The sequence below is a fragment of the Pogona vitticeps genome, chromosome 5 (assembly GCF_051106095.1).
Source record: "Pogona vitticeps strain Pit_001003342236 chromosome 5, PviZW2.1, whole genome shotgun sequence".
NCBI lineage: Eukaryota > Metazoa > Chordata > Lepidosauria > Squamata > Agamidae > Pogona > Pogona vitticeps.
Window position 1 is genome coordinate 103,978,534 of NC_135787.1, and position 17,409 is coordinate 103,995,942.

The 17,409-nt window shown below is 41.0% G+C and overlaps 1 protein-coding gene across 13 annotated transcripts in view; it reads left to right on the forward strand.

Annotated features, from left to right (window-relative positions):
* The window catches only part of SHISAL1 (shisa like 1), a 108,224-nt gene that overhangs the window by 1,476 nt on the left and 89,339 nt on the right, over positions 1-17,409 (forward strand). For 5 of the 13 annotated variants that reach the window (XM_073000846.2, XM_078394192.1, XM_073000848.2 and 2 more), the window contains exons 2-3: positions 13,059-13,208; positions 16,819-16,946. The exons of 3 other annotated variants lie outside the window; for them this stretch is intronic. In XM_073000846.2, the coding sequence (XP_072856947.2) occupies positions 13,094-13,208; positions 16,819-16,946 (243 nt within the window). In that variant the 5' untranslated portion in view covers positions 13,059-13,093. Of the gene's footprint in view, positions 1-410; positions 494-5,981; positions 6,051-13,058; positions 13,209-16,818; positions 16,947-17,409 lie in introns of all 13 variants that reach the window. 5 more of the 13 variants (XM_078394198.1, XM_078394200.1, XM_078394191.1 and 2 more) reach the window with 4 other exon arrangements.

Here is a 17,409-nt window from a genome sequence, read left to right on the forward strand (position 1 = left end):
TTTTCGCGCGATGGCTTGGCTTCGGAGGAGGTTTGGCGGCTCCGTTTTCTCTGCTGCTACTGCTGTGTTTACACGGCGATTGGAAATCGGAGGCATCGGAGAAGTTCAAAGGAAGTTCGCGGACGAAGAGGCAGAATCGTGGGCTTGGGCGTTGTGGTGGGTAGGCGTGCGGAGGAGATGGAGAGAAAGGCCGGGGCGTGGAGGGGAGAGGGAGGGAGAGCTGGAGGGAGAGGCAGAAAGGGGATCGCTGTGGGGCTGTGTCTAGCTGAAGGCTGGGCAGGTCTCGAGCCGATCGTGGGGGTGGTTAGGGCTCTTTCTTTGCCCATCGGTGTAGCACAGCTAGCACTGAATATGCATAAAGTTGTGGCTGATTCATAGTGGACGACAATATAATTTTGATGCTTTTAAAGGCAAATACGAAAGACAAGGATGCATATATGTGCATAGCACAGCTGAGGGAAGGAGAAGATTCAGGAGGTGACACCTGCAAAAGGTACAGTTGTCTGTTCCCTTCCCCCTTATATCTGAGCAAGTGCCACTGAAAGGTGTGTGTGTGGGGGGGTGCTTTCTCTGAGAATTTAAGGCTGGAACGCCGTTCTTCTGAAAGAACTGGATAATTCCCAGCCTTCCTGTTTTTCCTTATACCACCACAAGTGAAAGGACCAGTGACAACTCAGGGGGGACTGGTTTTAAGGCCCTTTTCAAGGGCCATTCACAGATATCTTTTGTGTAAGCTGGAAGTGGGATATTCCAGCAGAAAGTCCTGTCAAGGGACATCCACACTGGCAGAATAGCTCACTATTTAGGTCACTTTTTGTTCTGTTTAGTTTATGGCATTCATGTTTTGACTTATGGCAATCCATCCCACCCCCTTTTTTTTTAGAGCTGTCCCTCTCCTGTCTGGCATAGCAGTAGGGCTATTGTGTTTTTGGTGTGATTCAGAGCACTCCTGATTAGCTCATTCTGTAGCCCATGTGGATGATGTGAGCAGTGCTATCTGAAGTGACAGCCCTGTGACGTATTTGGTGGGTTGTGGCATTGAAAGTTACAATGGAGAACTCCCCCTTCCTCTATTTTCATCTTCTGTATCATTTTATTTTTTAAATATATGTTTTCCTGTTGATACTGTGCTGTTCTAGAGAAATGAAATAGATTGGCAATATTATGCTACCATGCTAGGCAGATGGATTGCTGTTTTGCTATGTTGCTTATTTTGCTTAACAACAACAACAACAGGAAAGTAGCTGTCCCCCCCTCATATGATGGGCATAGGAAAGGGGGTGGGGAATGTCATTAATTGAGAGGTGAACAAATTGGGGCAATGACCTTTCTGGACCCTTCTTGTAGGAGAAAAAACATATTTTAAAAACTATAATTTCTTTCCATTTACCTATGAGCTGCACAACACAATTGCATTTTGGAGGGAAACATCTCGTCATTTGAACTATGGACTGTTTGTATCTACTGATAAACAAACCAGTCTTCACTTCTCCATGAAAATATGTGAGAAATATCATCAAATGGAGGGCACACATGGTTCCTTCAGGGGCAGGCAGGTGTTAGACTTGTGAAAAGTACTTTGTTTTTTATTCTAGAGCCCCAAGATCCACTGACAAGAGTCTGGTGAAAAAGACAAATACTAAGAAATGAAGAATCGTGAGCCTAGGAATCTGTTTTGAAAACCAGAAATGAACTGACCTCATAGTCCTTCTACCCAAGCAATCCCTGCCTGGTTGTACCTTTCCCTCAGTTTTCTCCATTTCACCAGTGTTATTCCAGGAGCACTTTGTTATTAGTGCTCTCAGTGTTAAATCATTAGTAAGAAATCTTGCTGATCTACTTTATCTAGAGATTTACCAGTAGATCCTGATCTACCTTCTATGTTAAGTGTAAAACTGGGTTTTATTTTCCAGCTACTGGGATTTTTCCTCTCACCCATTGAATGCACCATCCTCAGGGATGTAAAAAAGGAGGCAGCTGCTGTTGAGGAGAAGCAACTGTCAAAAATGAGGGGAAAGTAAGGGTTGTGAAAAAGTGTTCAAAGTAAACAAGATGTGAAAAGTCATGGTAGGCTTCCCTGGCACCATAAGCTTGTGAATCGTTCCCTTCTTTGATTTGCAGCCATTTCTGGGCTGACAGATTGGACTGAGCAAGTGCTTGAGGCAAAGCACTAAATGATGACTTCTCTCGAATTAGGATGCATAGTACCCCAAACCAGCTAGAGTTATTTGCCTGCATGGGGCAGAAGATTCCATCCCTAGCAGTAAAAGTACAGTAATACAAAGCAAATAATTAACAAGTGGCTCTTAATTTTCCACCTGAGGGGGCTACCTCTACTTGGTGATGGCCAGAGACTGAGATGCTGGTGTGAAGTGAAAAGATTCCATGCTTTCCTTCTGTGTGCAACCAGCCTCATCAGCTCCTTCCCACCCACACCCACCCCAAGTAAGAAAAAAGTTCCAAAATAGAGGTTGCACATTACTAGTTCGACCCTTTGCTGAATGGTGAAATGAGGCATATACTGTATAGGAGTACAAAGATAGGTGGCGTGCTCAGAGAACCACAGGGCCACATATGTAGAGTTATCCCATATTCATTCTTTCATAAATCAGGGCCATCAAGACTGCAATCCTGAATGCACTTAATTTTGGACACAGTGGGACTACTTATCGATATGCCTGGACAGGATTTGAAGTTCATTAAGTTTTGCAACTAAGCAGACATTTGAAATATGTCTTACCAGTCCTGCTCCGCCATGGTGTCTAAATCATGCCACAGTGTCATCCTCAAGCCAACATTCCTAACAGGGATGTTGTTTCTATGTCTCAGGATTCCTTTCTCTTCCTTTCTGGAGTGTTTCCTGGAACAGACCTCACACAACCTTGCAGATAGCAGTGCATTCATCCTGAGACAGCTAATTTGTTAGTTCAGTGATGGATAATAAGTGTGGTGTTGTGTTTTGGGTTTTTTATGGTTTTACCTAATACCGAATTCCAAAAGAGGCTTAATTTTGAAAATGCTTAAATTCCAATGCTCAAGCAACAAGATCATTCTTCTCTCTCTGCCACCCCACCCCCCGCCAGATCTGTGATCAAAGCTGCAGCCAATTTTCATGTTTACTTATAAGCAGGTGAGATGGATCTAGCCTATCAGCAACTCAGGTGGCTCCATGGTTTGAGCGATCTAGTAGCATATATAGAGAGCAAATATCTAGTTTTTTCTTCCATGCTGCTTTAACACCAGTACCCCTCCAGTTGCTGTTAATCTTGTAGCAGAAAGCATATTCTTTTTCGCATCTAGAAATGATTAGGTGAGAGGAGGAGGAGAAGCACCAGATCTCCTCTCCCTTGGTGCCACCACTCTGATGAAATTCAGTGCCTTCCACAGCTGCTCAGAGATTTAAAAAAAAAAAAGAGAGAGAGAAAGTGTCAGGAGATCTGATTACAGAGCTCCCGCATCAGGCCTGTTTTCTTCTTAAGAATAAGCTTGGCAACATCTGCCACAGTCTGAGATTCTTTTTTCTCACTTTGTCTGGGTAGAAAATACAGATTTAGATGCAGGCAGCAGAGTTTTGGAAGTCTTTGTACCCCACGGCAGCTCTTCCAGAGCTACACAGCATAGTAGAAGACCCTGCTAAATGGGGTGGACTCTAGTGTAAGAAGGGCAGGGGAACACATAACTGATGGGAGAGGTACTGCCTCTTAGTATGACAATGCCCCAGCCTTATTTGTGGGGGGCATACCTGTCTGTGCTTCACCCCATGCAGAATGGTTTCAGTATAGCATTTTAGGGGGTCTGGAGGGGCTGCACTGGAGAGAAGTTGACAGGGAATTTTGCTTCTACCAATGTGTTTGCAGGTCTCTAAATCTGGATGCAGCCTGCTGAAATGTGAGGGCATTTGTTTTCTAGCTCTCAGATGAATCTGGGAAACTTTTTAGTATCACATGAAATGAAATTCATATGAAGAAGGGTCATGGAGATCAAAACAGCTAAAACAGAAGGAAAAGAGACAGTGTCAGGGAGAATAGTTCTGGGAAAATCTGGTGCTGGGGGGAAGGATGGTTGGCATGTTTGTTTGGCATGTAAAAATGTCTGCTTTTTTTGTTACTTCATATACAGTTGTATTATGAGTCAGTGTTTGCTGTTCCTAATCACTGGTGTCTTGGAGAGCTCATTAGTGGAGACTTGTTTCCATGACAATGTGACCCTAAGATTGTTACGGTTATCATTCTACATAGGCTTGATATTTATAGTTATACAGATGGATGGGCTGCCATTATTAACCTCCTTTAAAAGCATCCCCTCCCAGCCTGACATTGACCTTCAAGGTATGTGGATCTTCTGTCATGTTTATTTTTCTTAATTTTCATGGGTAAAATAAAGATGTCTTGAGTTGTTAGTGGTTTTGCAGAGTTGACGGGGAAAATTTAAACTTCATGATTCTAATTTTGTCCTGTAAGTCAGTGGAATGTGATAAGTACCTTGGCGTTGCATGCGTTCTTGGTGGATATGCACCTATTATAAACCAACTCAGCTGTTGACATACCAAAAATCTCTTTTGTATGTTAGATGGAAAACTCAAAACGTTGTGTGAAGAGCTGGGAAAGAAGAAGATATTCTAGGCCATTCCTTACTATTTTATGACATTTTAGTTCATTATTTGTGAAGACATTCGTCTATACAATCATTCTGCATGTTGTAGCGCTGTGGGCCAGCTATTCAAACTCGATGGAAGAAGCTGCTTTCACATGTTACCGGTTAAGTTGGTTTGCATCTTTCCTGCTCTTGTTGTTGATGTGCATGGGGCAGAGCAGAATCTGTTTTAGATGTATCTTTTCCAGGTGACCTTGCAGAACAATCAAATTTCAGACTTCCCCCCCCCTTCCCCCAGGCCTGTTGAATAGTGTATTCAGTTCAAATTGGTGTCTTTCATTCTTTTCCGGACAGTTTTTCCATACAGTTTTTCCCCCCATATGGGAATGGTTCATTTGCCATTCTTGACACTCTGCTCCCCGTATGAAGCTCCCCAGGATGCAGATTTCCTTCACTATCCCTTTGTCTTGTCCTCCAGTGAACATGACTGTTGTTTCCAGACTGTGACACTTTCTCTGGAGAGCATGGATGCTGACATAGACGTTAGTGGCATAGACTAGGATACCTGTGGGATTTCTCCTGAGTCTTTGGGAGGATGTGGGGTGGGCAGGTGAGGGTGTTTCTTTATTTCCCATTTGCTCAGGAGTGTGACATTTGAAATGAGTGAAGTATAATTTGCAGATAACAATGAGGAGCATGGAGTGAAGAAGAAGAGTCAAGAGTGACATTTAGGCATTTTAAACTGTGATAAGGATAAGGAAACAGTGAGCCTTGTACATGAGCCAAGGAATGCATTGTTCATATTTCCCAAGAGAGAAATGCATTCAAACCAGCCCTTTTCATCAATGTGCATTTTGACAGTTGTCAGGGCTGCCAGAACAAATACTTAAGGATAGTCTTGCCTGTGACCGGCCAAGGTTTTCTGTCTTCTAACCAGCGCCAACCCAGATACCTTTGGAAGTGATAACCATTGGACGTTCATATATGATTATGAGGGTCATTTCAGAATAGATTTTGACTGTATTGTCCTCCACAATCCTACCCTAAAAGTATTAGCACATTCTCTAGCACCTAAAATATTAGTGATGAAGAAATGTTAAACAGGGAGGGTAGAAAGCAGAAGTGCCATTTTTGGTCTTCTTGCTCTGTCTTTAGAATAGGTGACTTTGGTTTTCCAGATGTTTTTGACTGCAGCTCCCATAATTCTTAACTGTTGGCTGTGCTGACCAAGGCAGATAGGAAATGTAGCCAAAAGAATTCTGAAGGGCAATTAATTACTACAAACTCATGCCTTAGGACAATGGCTACCTACACAAACTGTCTCTCAGCAGGTGACACTTACTGCAAATCTTCCTGCCAGGAAATGTTTTGTTCTTTTAATTTTTAAGGTCAACTTGATGCTAGAGATGCAGAGCAGAAGATACATGTAGCAACCTTGCAGCAGAAACCAAGCATAGGTATGTGTCAAATTGTCAATATTCATGGCAATAGCAACATTTGTAGCAATATGGGTAGCAGTAGTAACAAATTCTTGGATTATTACATTGTTCCTGTTGCACCTTTTTTGCTTGCTTGCTTGCTTTTTATTACTCATGCAGTAAAAATCAGAAATCAGTTACAGAGAGATGCCAGCTAGTTGGATGAGCAGTAAATCTTGAGTTCTGCAGTGTACCAGTTGTTCGATCAAAACGCATTACGCCACCAAAATAGGACAGAGCAGCCACACAATGGACCAAATCCTGTTGTGCAAAGTTAGGCCAATTAAACTGTCTCAGCCTCTGGTAATGTTTAATTACATTTAAATTAAATAATTCAGTTAATTAATCCAAATATTTGAAAGCTTCCTGGACTTCCCCCTTTTCAGGTTTTGAGGGCTCCTTTTTGCCCTGGGAAAAGCCTCTGGGAGCCTCAGAGTGGTGGGGAAGGATTTAGAAGTAAAAATAAATTGCTACTCTGTCACTGTTGCCAGGATTGAGACAACAGGTGGTAATCCAGTGGTAATTGTTGACAATTAAAGCCTCCCCTCCCCTCCCAAAAGGCTTGTTCAGGGCAAATAGAGCTTTAGGGAGCCCCTCAAAACCTGAAGGGTAGGAGAGGAAGCTTTCAGTTAATATAAATTCAACATTACCACAATGCCAGATCCAGTTTGTGCACCATAAATGTACATGAACAGGATTTTGCCCAGTTAGTTGGTATGGGTGTCTATGCCTAGCTCTGTCATATGCATATGAATTTTTCCACTTCCTGGGTCTGTAACTACAGTTGAAGTAACTGGAGGTGTGTATGCAATTGCAAACCAAACTTTCATATACTATATTTGTGAAACTTTCTAGACCCAATATATTTTGCAAAGCTAGTTTGCTTTACATCTATACTGTTCATGTTCCCATTTCTGTCAAGTCTTTTCCAGTCCATAAAAGTTTCTCTGTCTAGTTATTTCAAAGGGCTTAGGACCCACCATAGGTGAGTGTTCTTTGCAAGCATGATGTAAATTGGCTTAAATCAGCTAGAATGTACAGTTTTATGACTCTTCCTGTTTATGCCTTGTATTAAACATTCATACTTGGGTAAAAAAGGCACAAAAGGGGTTCAAAAGCTATTGGTTTTTCATCTGTGAAAATGCTCCTAGACAACCACTTTGCAATGAATGTATTGATTTGGATCGTCCTACAGTGGAGATCCTGCCATCCACTCAGAAACAGTCAAAGTTAATAGCCCACCTCCACCCCCGGTCACTTGAGAGTTGCAGCTTTAGTGTAACTTGCGGAAATGGCACTTTAGAAAAACATCTTCTGGCCTTCTAAATGGAACAAATTTGCTAATGAAATCGCTAGACAAGTTAGTATTAAGGCTCGTTATTTGCACAGACTTACTGATCAGAACATAATTACATTTCAGTATAAACCCAATTAAAATGTTAATTTGCATTACAAAAAGACTTGGCTTTCAGGTAAGATGGGGGGGGAGGGAGAAAGCTCCCTTCTTGCATAGCCAAGATGAAAAATCCTGTTACAGTTTCTTCTGCTTGTTTCTACATAGATGTGACATGCCCACTATTAAACCCCAGCTGTTCTTTGGTCGGTTGCCTGGAAAGTTTTATTAGCTAATTAAATAGATAACAAAACCCTAGGTTTGCCAAGGGGCTGAGGGATAGGTAATAGGCTTGCATCTGGAACCTCTGAGTACCTGACCTACCTTTTATGAAGTAGAGAAGAGAGAAAGATTTGAGGTGAAGTGTGAGGGCTCTTCTGTTGATTACATCACTGTTTTGCATACAAACTAGATCTCCGCTTTTAAATGGTGCAAGTTATTTTAAAAAATTGCACATGAGTTAAGACACAGGTTAGAGCTGGGGCTCCTTTTATTGATGCCTTCAGTTTTTTCAAGCTCCTGGCTGAGGTAACACAGCTAGATAGTGAAAGAATTAAATGTTTATAATAGGAATGTCCTTGTTAATTAAATTCTACTGTACTAAAATTGCAGCGTTACAGACTCTTACCTAGGAGTAAACACTTCTGCATTTCTGATTGAACAGTCTTAAAATTGTTCCATTAAACTATTTTTAAATCCGTTCCATGCGATTTGTTTCATATGACCGGAATTATTCAGGGGTATGTATAACATTCTTCATCATCTTCTTGCCACTTGAAATGGCTTGAATCAAATAAACAGCACCTATTTAGTCCACCTAAAAGGAGGCTGTTTTTAATGTTATTTCTCAATTTCAGTTTCATCTGTGGAAATTTCTAAAGGGAATCTTTTTCTCAGTTGCAAGCTGAGGAAAAGGTTTGCCTATTACATTCCCAGGTGTTGGGCTACATTCAGGAACAGGAAATGTAGACAGCCAAAGACCTGCCACAACCCAAGTACAGTCTGGAGTGTTGTTCTGTTTCTCTTTAGCACCACATTACAGCTATACTTGGATGAAAAATAAAAGTTGATAGAAAGGGACAGTGAAAGGTAGGGGGGTTTGGAAAGGATGGTGTTTAGTTTAAATTTAGTGGGGAGTGTTTGAATTGTCTGAAATGATTGTGTTGAATCCTAACTGTTTTCCCTGCAATATGTCTGCAGATGTTATTAGTCGACAATGGCCAAAATTCTGTTGATGCTCACCTAAGGTGAGGTGCTGGGACACATATTGGTTGTGCAGCTGGCCATGTAATCAGGTACATGACTGAACCATGCTCCACCACCTCATCAATTAGCTGAAATTAGCCATTGCAAGATATACATTCCCAAATAGAGTCTTGGCCAACAAAAGTTACTCTCCTATCTCACTGCATGCACACATGCACAATACTTCATTTCATTTCATTTCATTTCACTTTTTTTAACTTTATTTTTGTGTTTCATAAGGTAAAAAAACTCATGAATCTTCTTCATAATTTCTTCCTGTGCAGATATTATAGACCGAGAAGGCTATCTATAAACCTAGTTAATCTGAATTGCAAAGCACTGGCCCTGCTTAAATGAAATCCTGGTTTATGCACAGTCATGCTAGCCCTATGCTGTTTCCTTTTTGCAAATGTGAAAAGCAATCCAGAAGCCACAGTTAACCATGGCTTCACATTATGTGCAAAACTGGGGCTATGATTAATGGATTGCTTGAAAGAAATTAATTGCAGTTCATGATTTGTTTTTGTAAAAGGAAGTTTTGCTTCAGTGTGGCTTCCCACTTTATTTTGCTGTTACTGGATGGGAGCCATGAAATAGCAGAAAAGCATTTATCTGTGACTGTGTACAAATCAGTGTACACATTGGTTTATTAATTTAGGACAGATTATTGACATAAGTTAGTGATTGATTATTAAGTTGGAGTTAATCATATGAAAAAGAATATACTTTATCATCTGAAATGTAACTGCATAAAGCATTTTTCAGTAGTTATGCGGGATGAGAGGAGGGCTTCCATCTGTTGCAAGAAACAGCCCTCTTTAATTCTTCATAACATTCCAGATGGGGGCTAGTTCACAGTCATCCAAACTACCTGTGAATGAAAACCAACCTAAACCATTTTTTTAACTGTAAATGGAAGCAGACTGCCCATCCACCTTCCTGTGTGACATAAAATTATTCAGGTGTGCACAACGGCTATCTTCATGAAGAGGTTTTGGAACTCATCCCGTTAGCAGGGATCATTCCAGTTATATTGCCAATAACAATCTTAAAGAGAGTGTTCTATCAATAACTCAGCAACCCATTTTACTATAATTCCTTGAACTACCTATTCCAATTACATCTGTGGCCCAGTAAAACATTCCAAGTTGATCATCTTCTTATAGTTAATTATATTTCCACAATAGATAAATAAGGTAGAATATGCAGTTTTCTTATCCAGTTACTAATATAAGAAAAGCACTGTACTCTTTCATGCTATGAAAGTGTCAATTTGTTAGAAGGAAAAGTTATTAACCAGTCAAAAAAACACATCAGCCTTTGGGTCCTGTGCCCAAATGCCATAGTTTACATGCCCCTTCTGTCATGTTGTGGGTTGTGTGCCCTATTTTGAAGCCTAATTCTATGCTCACAGAATATTATTGCCTGGAGTAGTCCCCAGGCCTTTAAAGTGATGTTGAAACTCCTTGATGTTAAGTTGCATAATTTGGAGATTGTAAATCCTTTGTTCTGTCTTATTCCTCCCTCTCCCCTTGCTGGGTGGCAAGCCAATTTGCTAAAGAAGAGATATTATTTTCTGAAATTTCATATACACAATGCAAAAGCAGCAGTGCATTCACAAGCAGTGTGGCAATTCATGGATCTTCAACTTATTTTACTTTTTATCAAGTAATCACAGGAAGAAGCTACTTGTCCTATCTGTATGTACATCAGTGCTTGCATATGCAATTATAGCCCTTTTAGTTCCCCATGTAAGCTTTGTGCTAAGAAACAGAATAGCATCTCTGCTTACCTCTTTTATTTTGTCTTCAGCAAGCCAAAGGAGGGCCATTTGTCCAATTGAACCAGAACTGTCAATACAACAAATGTTATATATTGCTTTGAAAAATGCTGTGAGGCTAATTTATAGCTTCCTTTAAAGTTCATTCATGCTCTCAAATGAGATCTGAAAGAAAAACAAATTTGTAGAGGATTTCACATGTTTGTTGCGGTGAAGTGCTAATCTTTATTTATTTCACACACTAGCCTTGTTCAGGCCTGATGGAAAGCTGTGATTTATGATTATGTGAAGCAAACTGCATGCTCTTGTGTGCCCCCCACACCTACCACTACCACCCTCTTCTCTTATGTGCATCAGATGAGAACATCAGAAGGTTGTGTTTTTAAAATTAAATAGAGCTTTCCATAAACTCAAGACTCAAGGCTGTTTAAAGCAGCCTTTCCTAAAGAGATGCCATCTGGATGTTGTGAAGTTTATTAACTATATTTTCCATTAACCCCAGGCTTCAGCTATCAGTGCTGGTGCAAGTGGTTGAGAAAGGAATGGGGCAACCCGTTTTATTACATCCAGGTAGATGCTTTGAGTTCTCCTAACAGACACAATTATGTCTCTGTTTCAGACCTACTAAACTGGGTTGTACCCTGTTTCCTGGGTATTCCTGGCTTTTTCCAGGACTCTTTGGCTTATGTTTGTTCTAGAAGTGTATCCTGCCCATGCAGCAGGTTTATAGACCATCTCCAGATCTTTTAATATTATGCAGTGTTTGGGGATGAGAATATATTAAAATATCATCATACTTTTTATTGAAAATCATTATGCATTCATAGTGATCTTGTGGCTTCTATGTTTGAACAAACCTATTATGGCCTTAAGCCATTCCTACTATTTACCATTTTTGGTTAGTTTTATGTTCCTCTAGCAAGTGATAAATACAGCCCTTCTTATACTGGATGTATTACAGACTGACTCTATGTTACGCTGGTTACTTCCAGAGTAATTATGTTCAAGCCAAACGTCTAGTGCTCAGAATTCTGAAAGCTTCTCTGGAGACACACTGAGTTGTTTATCTCTGATTATCTTCAGCACCTGATTTTCCATGATCCTCCTCCTCCTCCCAAGCTCTTGGGAAAATTACCTGCTAAAGAGGAGAGGAGATGTGCAGAAATAAACAATTCTGATTACTTTTGTGGAATTCTCCAGAATTCATAATAGTCAGTTATTTCCAGAGTCTGGTGAAACCATCACCATCTTGTTGTTGTAGCCATTACCATCAATACTAATCCTTCACTTTTCAGTAGATGGCAAAATTGTGCGCTGATAGAAATGACAATGGGGGGGGGGTTAATATTGTTACTTCAGTCTCTTTAGTCAGTCTCTTTCTTGTGGTGAGTGACCATGTCTTTGTTAAAATTTCTGCATTTTCCTCCAAAGTCTTTGACTTTAAGACAGTCCCATTGGTGGATAAAGATGTGCAACCCATACTTTTAAATGTAATTTTCTATAAATTGAGTGGAAGTGCAGTTTGATTATATACATATTTGCTTGGAAGTATGTCCAGCTCTATTCAGGGGGCTTTATTCCTACTTAATTATAGGGAGGTTTGGGTTAGCTTATCTGCTGTTGAAAACTCCATGTTGATTAAGTAGTAATTGCCTTCTATCAAAGGGCTTAGCTAAGTAACATTCTTTAGGGTGTGAGGCCCTATGCTGCCCAAGAAATTTCCACTATTGCATTAAAACTTCCAGCTTTCATTGAAATTCTTCAGATAATTTGTGTGAATGTCCCTGGGCAAAAATCAGTGGCAAACACTAGGACTGGGTGCCACATTGCAGACCGTTGCTTGTAATTTTCAACAAACATGACACTAGAGGGAGGGTGAGGAGACAGAAAAGAAGCCCTATTGTCTTCTGTCCACTCATAACTGATCTCTCTCAATCTGCTCTTCCACGTGCCTGTGCCGATTCTGGTGAGTCATTGACTTCCACCACATTTTGTTGCATCTTGGGGTCAGGGCAAAATAACTGCTTGTTTGGCCTCCTCTGGTAAGGAGAAGAATCTGCTGGTGAATCTTTTATCTTGCTTGGATTGTACATGCACAAAATGTCATAAATTGTTGATGTGATGAGCTTGTTTCCCTTAAAATTGGCAGTCTTCTTTTCCTACTTCACTTTGAAATGCTGTATAACACATTTTCTATGATCCCTATGTAAAAAAAGGTTAAACAATTGTGATTAAAATGTTTTTTAAAAAAGCTGTCCCCAATGTATTTGCTGTGGCCCCATCAGGTAGGTTGTATTTTGTGTTACTATCATTGCATTGCATCCAGATATTAAAATCTGAATGAAAGCCAGAGACAGGTTAGATGTTGCCTAAATTAAATTGCCTTGTTATTAGAAAGAAAGCAAACTCAATCAAGAAAACCATCTGTTGTGAGTGATATGCTATAATCTCTTATTTACAGTGTAAATGTTATTGATGTTTTTAATTTAAGTGTCACATCACTATTGGCAACAATTGCATGGATCCAGTCTTAAAGGATTCTATTCCACCTCCTGGCCCTCCCCCATAGTGTCCTTAGCAGCTCTGCTGGAAATCAAAAGAACAATGGATGTTCCATATCCTGCCCTCCATGAAACTCAATGGTGTCTTGTGTTGAACCAAGCCGCTGATCTTCTCCATGCCTGTTTATATATCAGCAAGGAACTGGATACACAAACAGGTACACCATCTAGCTGTTTGACCTTTTCAAATGTGTTTCTAGTGGAATCATCTCTAGCAGTGTCTCTACAGCTGTGTGCGCCACATGCAGCTACCTTCTGGTTCTCTGAACCCTGAAAAAAAATCACTGAAAACAAATCACGCCCCGAGAAACCTTGGATGCACCATATGCCACGTAAAAAAGGTATTTTGCCCACTCTCTGTCTTTTTCCAATGCCTGAAATTGCCTTCACAAATCAGGAATGTCACTTCCAGCCTGAAAAAAAATTTATTTATTTATTTATTTATTTATTTATTTATTTATTTATTTATTTATTTATTTATTTATTTATTTATTTATTTATCCTGAAACAAGTGAGCTGGGGGGAGGGGAATAATATTTAAATAGCAAGTTATCCTCCAGAGCTTCTCAATTTGATAGTTTGAACTTCAGGCAGGTTCAAGCGCAGGGTGGAGACAGCCTTAAAAAATCCAGAGGAGGGCAGAAATGGCCTCTGGACATTTAGACATTGCTTGCCTCTAGTCTACAGACAAGCTATTATAAACTGTCAGGTTGCTTCCAAATTCTAGCCCCCTTGTGAACTGCTGGCTTCCTAAAGGTGTCATCATTAGTATTTCTACTTAGGTCTTTTAAATGCAAAGGCTGTTGCCTCTTTTATTAAGTCATTTCATCTCGCATTCAGTCCAGGGTTGTGGTTCTAGATTAGTGTTTCCCAACCTGGAGGTCATAACCTCCAAGGGATCACAAAGTGTTTTCTCAGGGGTTGTGGGTCTCCTCGTATATTTTGTAGTCCTTGTTAAATATTTTTCCTTGACCTTTCAGTGCAAGATATTAAGGTTAGCATGATTGAGAAACAGGCCCTTTGGTGAGAGAAAGGAGTGATTGCAAGTTACCTGGCTACTATAAAAGAGGGTTGTGACTCTAAAAGGATTGAGAACCACTATTCTAGATGTTTCTGAGTCTCAGAGCTTTCTACAGAATTTTCTATCTTAAGCCAGCAAAACACCTCCAATTTCTTCCTGCAGAATCATTCACTTAGTTCCTTAGACACTGTGCAGGAATTTATGTAATTATCTGTAGGATTCCTTAACAGCACTTAGATAAATTTTATATACTGATATGTTAACAAACAGTGAACATTAATCCCGTTGCCTAAGCACTGGTCATTATCAGCCATTGCTTGGCACTTAAGAACAGAACAGCATACAGCAGAGGTTGTGATAGTCTTCATTTGTTGAGGCAAATCCACCTAGCTAATCAACAATGAGTCTTTTTCCTGACTCTGTTTTATGTGATTCAGTCTGTTAAAGACTGAAACTCTCTTGGTATAGCTATACCTGCTGAAATGTGATGTGTCACCAGCAGGGGGAGATTTTCAGTAATTAAAGATGTCCTACTACTCTCCTGCAGCTTTTCTTACAAATAATCCCTTTCATTATGTGAAAACTGCCGAAGTAACAGGAGAGAAGGAGGAAATCATTTGTCATAGATAGGTCACTATTAGTTAAAGTTGGATGCAAGATCTTATGTGGTAGATTACCCATGTGGGCTAATGGATATTGGTGTGGGCCTCAGGAAATGCTTTGGGTTCACCAATTTTTCTTTCAAGCCCCCTGGGACATCAGCAAAAGCAAAATAATTTGGGCAGTAGACATGGTAACGCCTACCCTGCTTTCCCGAAAATAAGACCTAATCTGAAAATAAGCCCTAATGATTTTCCAGAATGCTCGTAATATAAACCCTACCCCCAAAATAAGCCCCAGTTAAGTTAAACCCTGCCCTCCACCCTTGCACAGCAACCAGAAGATGATATAACTGTAAAATAAAACACCTCCTGAAAATAAGCCCTAATGCCTTTTTGGAGCAAAAATTAATATAAGACCCTGTCTTATTTTCGGGGAAAGACGGTAGATGCCTTTTCTGGCTAAAATAAAGCTGCTTCCTGGTGGACTCTAGAGTGTCTGCCAGTAAGGCAGCAGGGAATGATGGCTAGAGGACAAGAGGAAGTGACACGTAGCAAATTTTACTGAACATAAAACGTAAAAGCATGTTTTATTTTCTGTTCCCATTTAGTTTTGACTAGGAATGTTGACATAGCTTCCACCTTGGAAGCTTAGAATGCTTTCACCAAACTCATTGTATTGGTTATGGGATACCACAAAAAAAAATCCATTATAATTTTGTGATGTACTTTTAAAATAAAATCCATTGCATCTTTTTGCACTCAGTTGCCATTTCCTCAATGGAGCTGCCAAAACTTGTGCTGTACACTGATGCTTCAGTTTACAACCATAATCCATTCCAGAAGATGGGCGTAACTCGAAATGGTCATAAGCTGAAGCACCAATTCCCATAGGAATGCATTGAAACGCCATTAATCGGTTCTAGCCAGAAAAATAAAATAAAATAAAAATAAAACACTGCAAGCCCCATAGGAATGCACTGGGGCCAAAAAACAAACACACCAACCCCCCCACACACAGCCAGCCCCAGTGCAACGCTATGGGACTGGGGGAAAAAACCACAAACCCCCCACACCCACAGCCAGCCCCAGTGCAACACTATGGGGCTGGGGGAAAAAGACAACCCCCCCACAGCCAGGCCCAGTGCAACTCTATGGGACTGGGGGGAAAACACAACACACACACACACAACCAGCCCCAGTGCAACACCATGGGGCTGGGGAAAAAGACAACCCCCCCTCACAGCCAGCCCCAGTGGAATGCCATGGGGCTGCAGAAAAAAAGATACCCCCCCCCACACACAAACACACACACACGCACAGAGCGAGCCCCAGTGGAATGCCATGGGGCTAGGGGGGAAGACAACCCCCCCACACAACCAGCCCTAGTGGAATGCCATGGGGCTGGGGGGGGGAAACCCACACTGCCAGCCCCAGTGGAACGGCATGAGGCTGAGGGGAAAAAGACAAAAAACCCCCACACAGCCAACCCCAGTGAAACGCAATGGGGTTGGAGAAAAAAAACCAAAACACAAAATATCACATCACAGAAAGATAACCCCCCCCAAAAAAAAAACTAAACCCACCCTGCAAAACAAAGTAAATGTACTTACTCAGGAACAGAAAGCAGCACCAAGCAGTCCAAAGCCTCATCCAATCGCACTCACTCTAACTGTTGGGGCGAAAGAGCTACAAAGAAGAAGCCACTTCGCCTACCAACGGTTAGCAAATTTGAATTCCCTGCCTTTTTCTGTTTCTACCTCGAAGCTCCGGCCACAAGTCGAAGCAAAATTTTGCAGCCGGAGCTGGTCACAACTCAATATAGTCGTAAGTTGGGACATTTGTAAGTCGAGGCACCACTGTATTGTGTTGGATGTGTTTCTGTATATGTATATGAAAATATTGTTGGGGAGAGTAGGGGACAATTGTAAGACCACTGCCTTTCTTTGATCTTGTGCTTACTGAAAAAGCCTGCTTCCATTTTTAGCAAACACTCTCAGAAATGCAGAGCTGGAAGAGACCCTATGGGTCATTGAATCCAGCCCCTGCCAGGGAATAAAACTCCCAACCTATGGCTCCATGGACATGCCAGTTCAACTCCACGAAAAGGATGATGTAGAATCAATTTTGTCTCATTTCTTCTTTGAGTTCCAGGTATAACCCACCTTGTAGCCCTGTCAGATAACCTGCATTGGAAAGGTACCAAGTCCATTGATCCTTCTTCTTGGTTCATGCACAAGGAAACAAGGAGCCCTGTGGATTGCACTATATCTTTGGTATGCTTTCAGAGCTGAAGACTTAGCCACTACTTTTGCCTCATGCCTGACCTGGACTCTGTTGTTGTCTCTCCTGGCTCCATTTCATCCTGGTGCTATTCACGTGGTAAAAGATACCACTCTCTAAAGTTGCTACGCATACTGCTTTGTTGTATACTTAAGACATAAGACCCCAGTCTCCTGTTAAATGCCCTAAGAACAAGGCTAGGCAGGGTAGATAAAAATCAGTGATTTTTTAAAAATCAATTTGATTAAATCAAATCCACCCAGAGGCTAGGGCTCAACACCAGGACTTTAAGAATTCTTTTGGATGTACCACCTCTTTGTAACTGCAGAAGCCATGCACTAGGATGTTCTTATACCACAGTCAAGAGATGGTAGGGTGGGGTTCATTGTGGGGGCTGTGACTATGTAAGACAGGTTGGTGGTGACTACAGTTCTTCTCTGTGGGAACTTCCCTGCT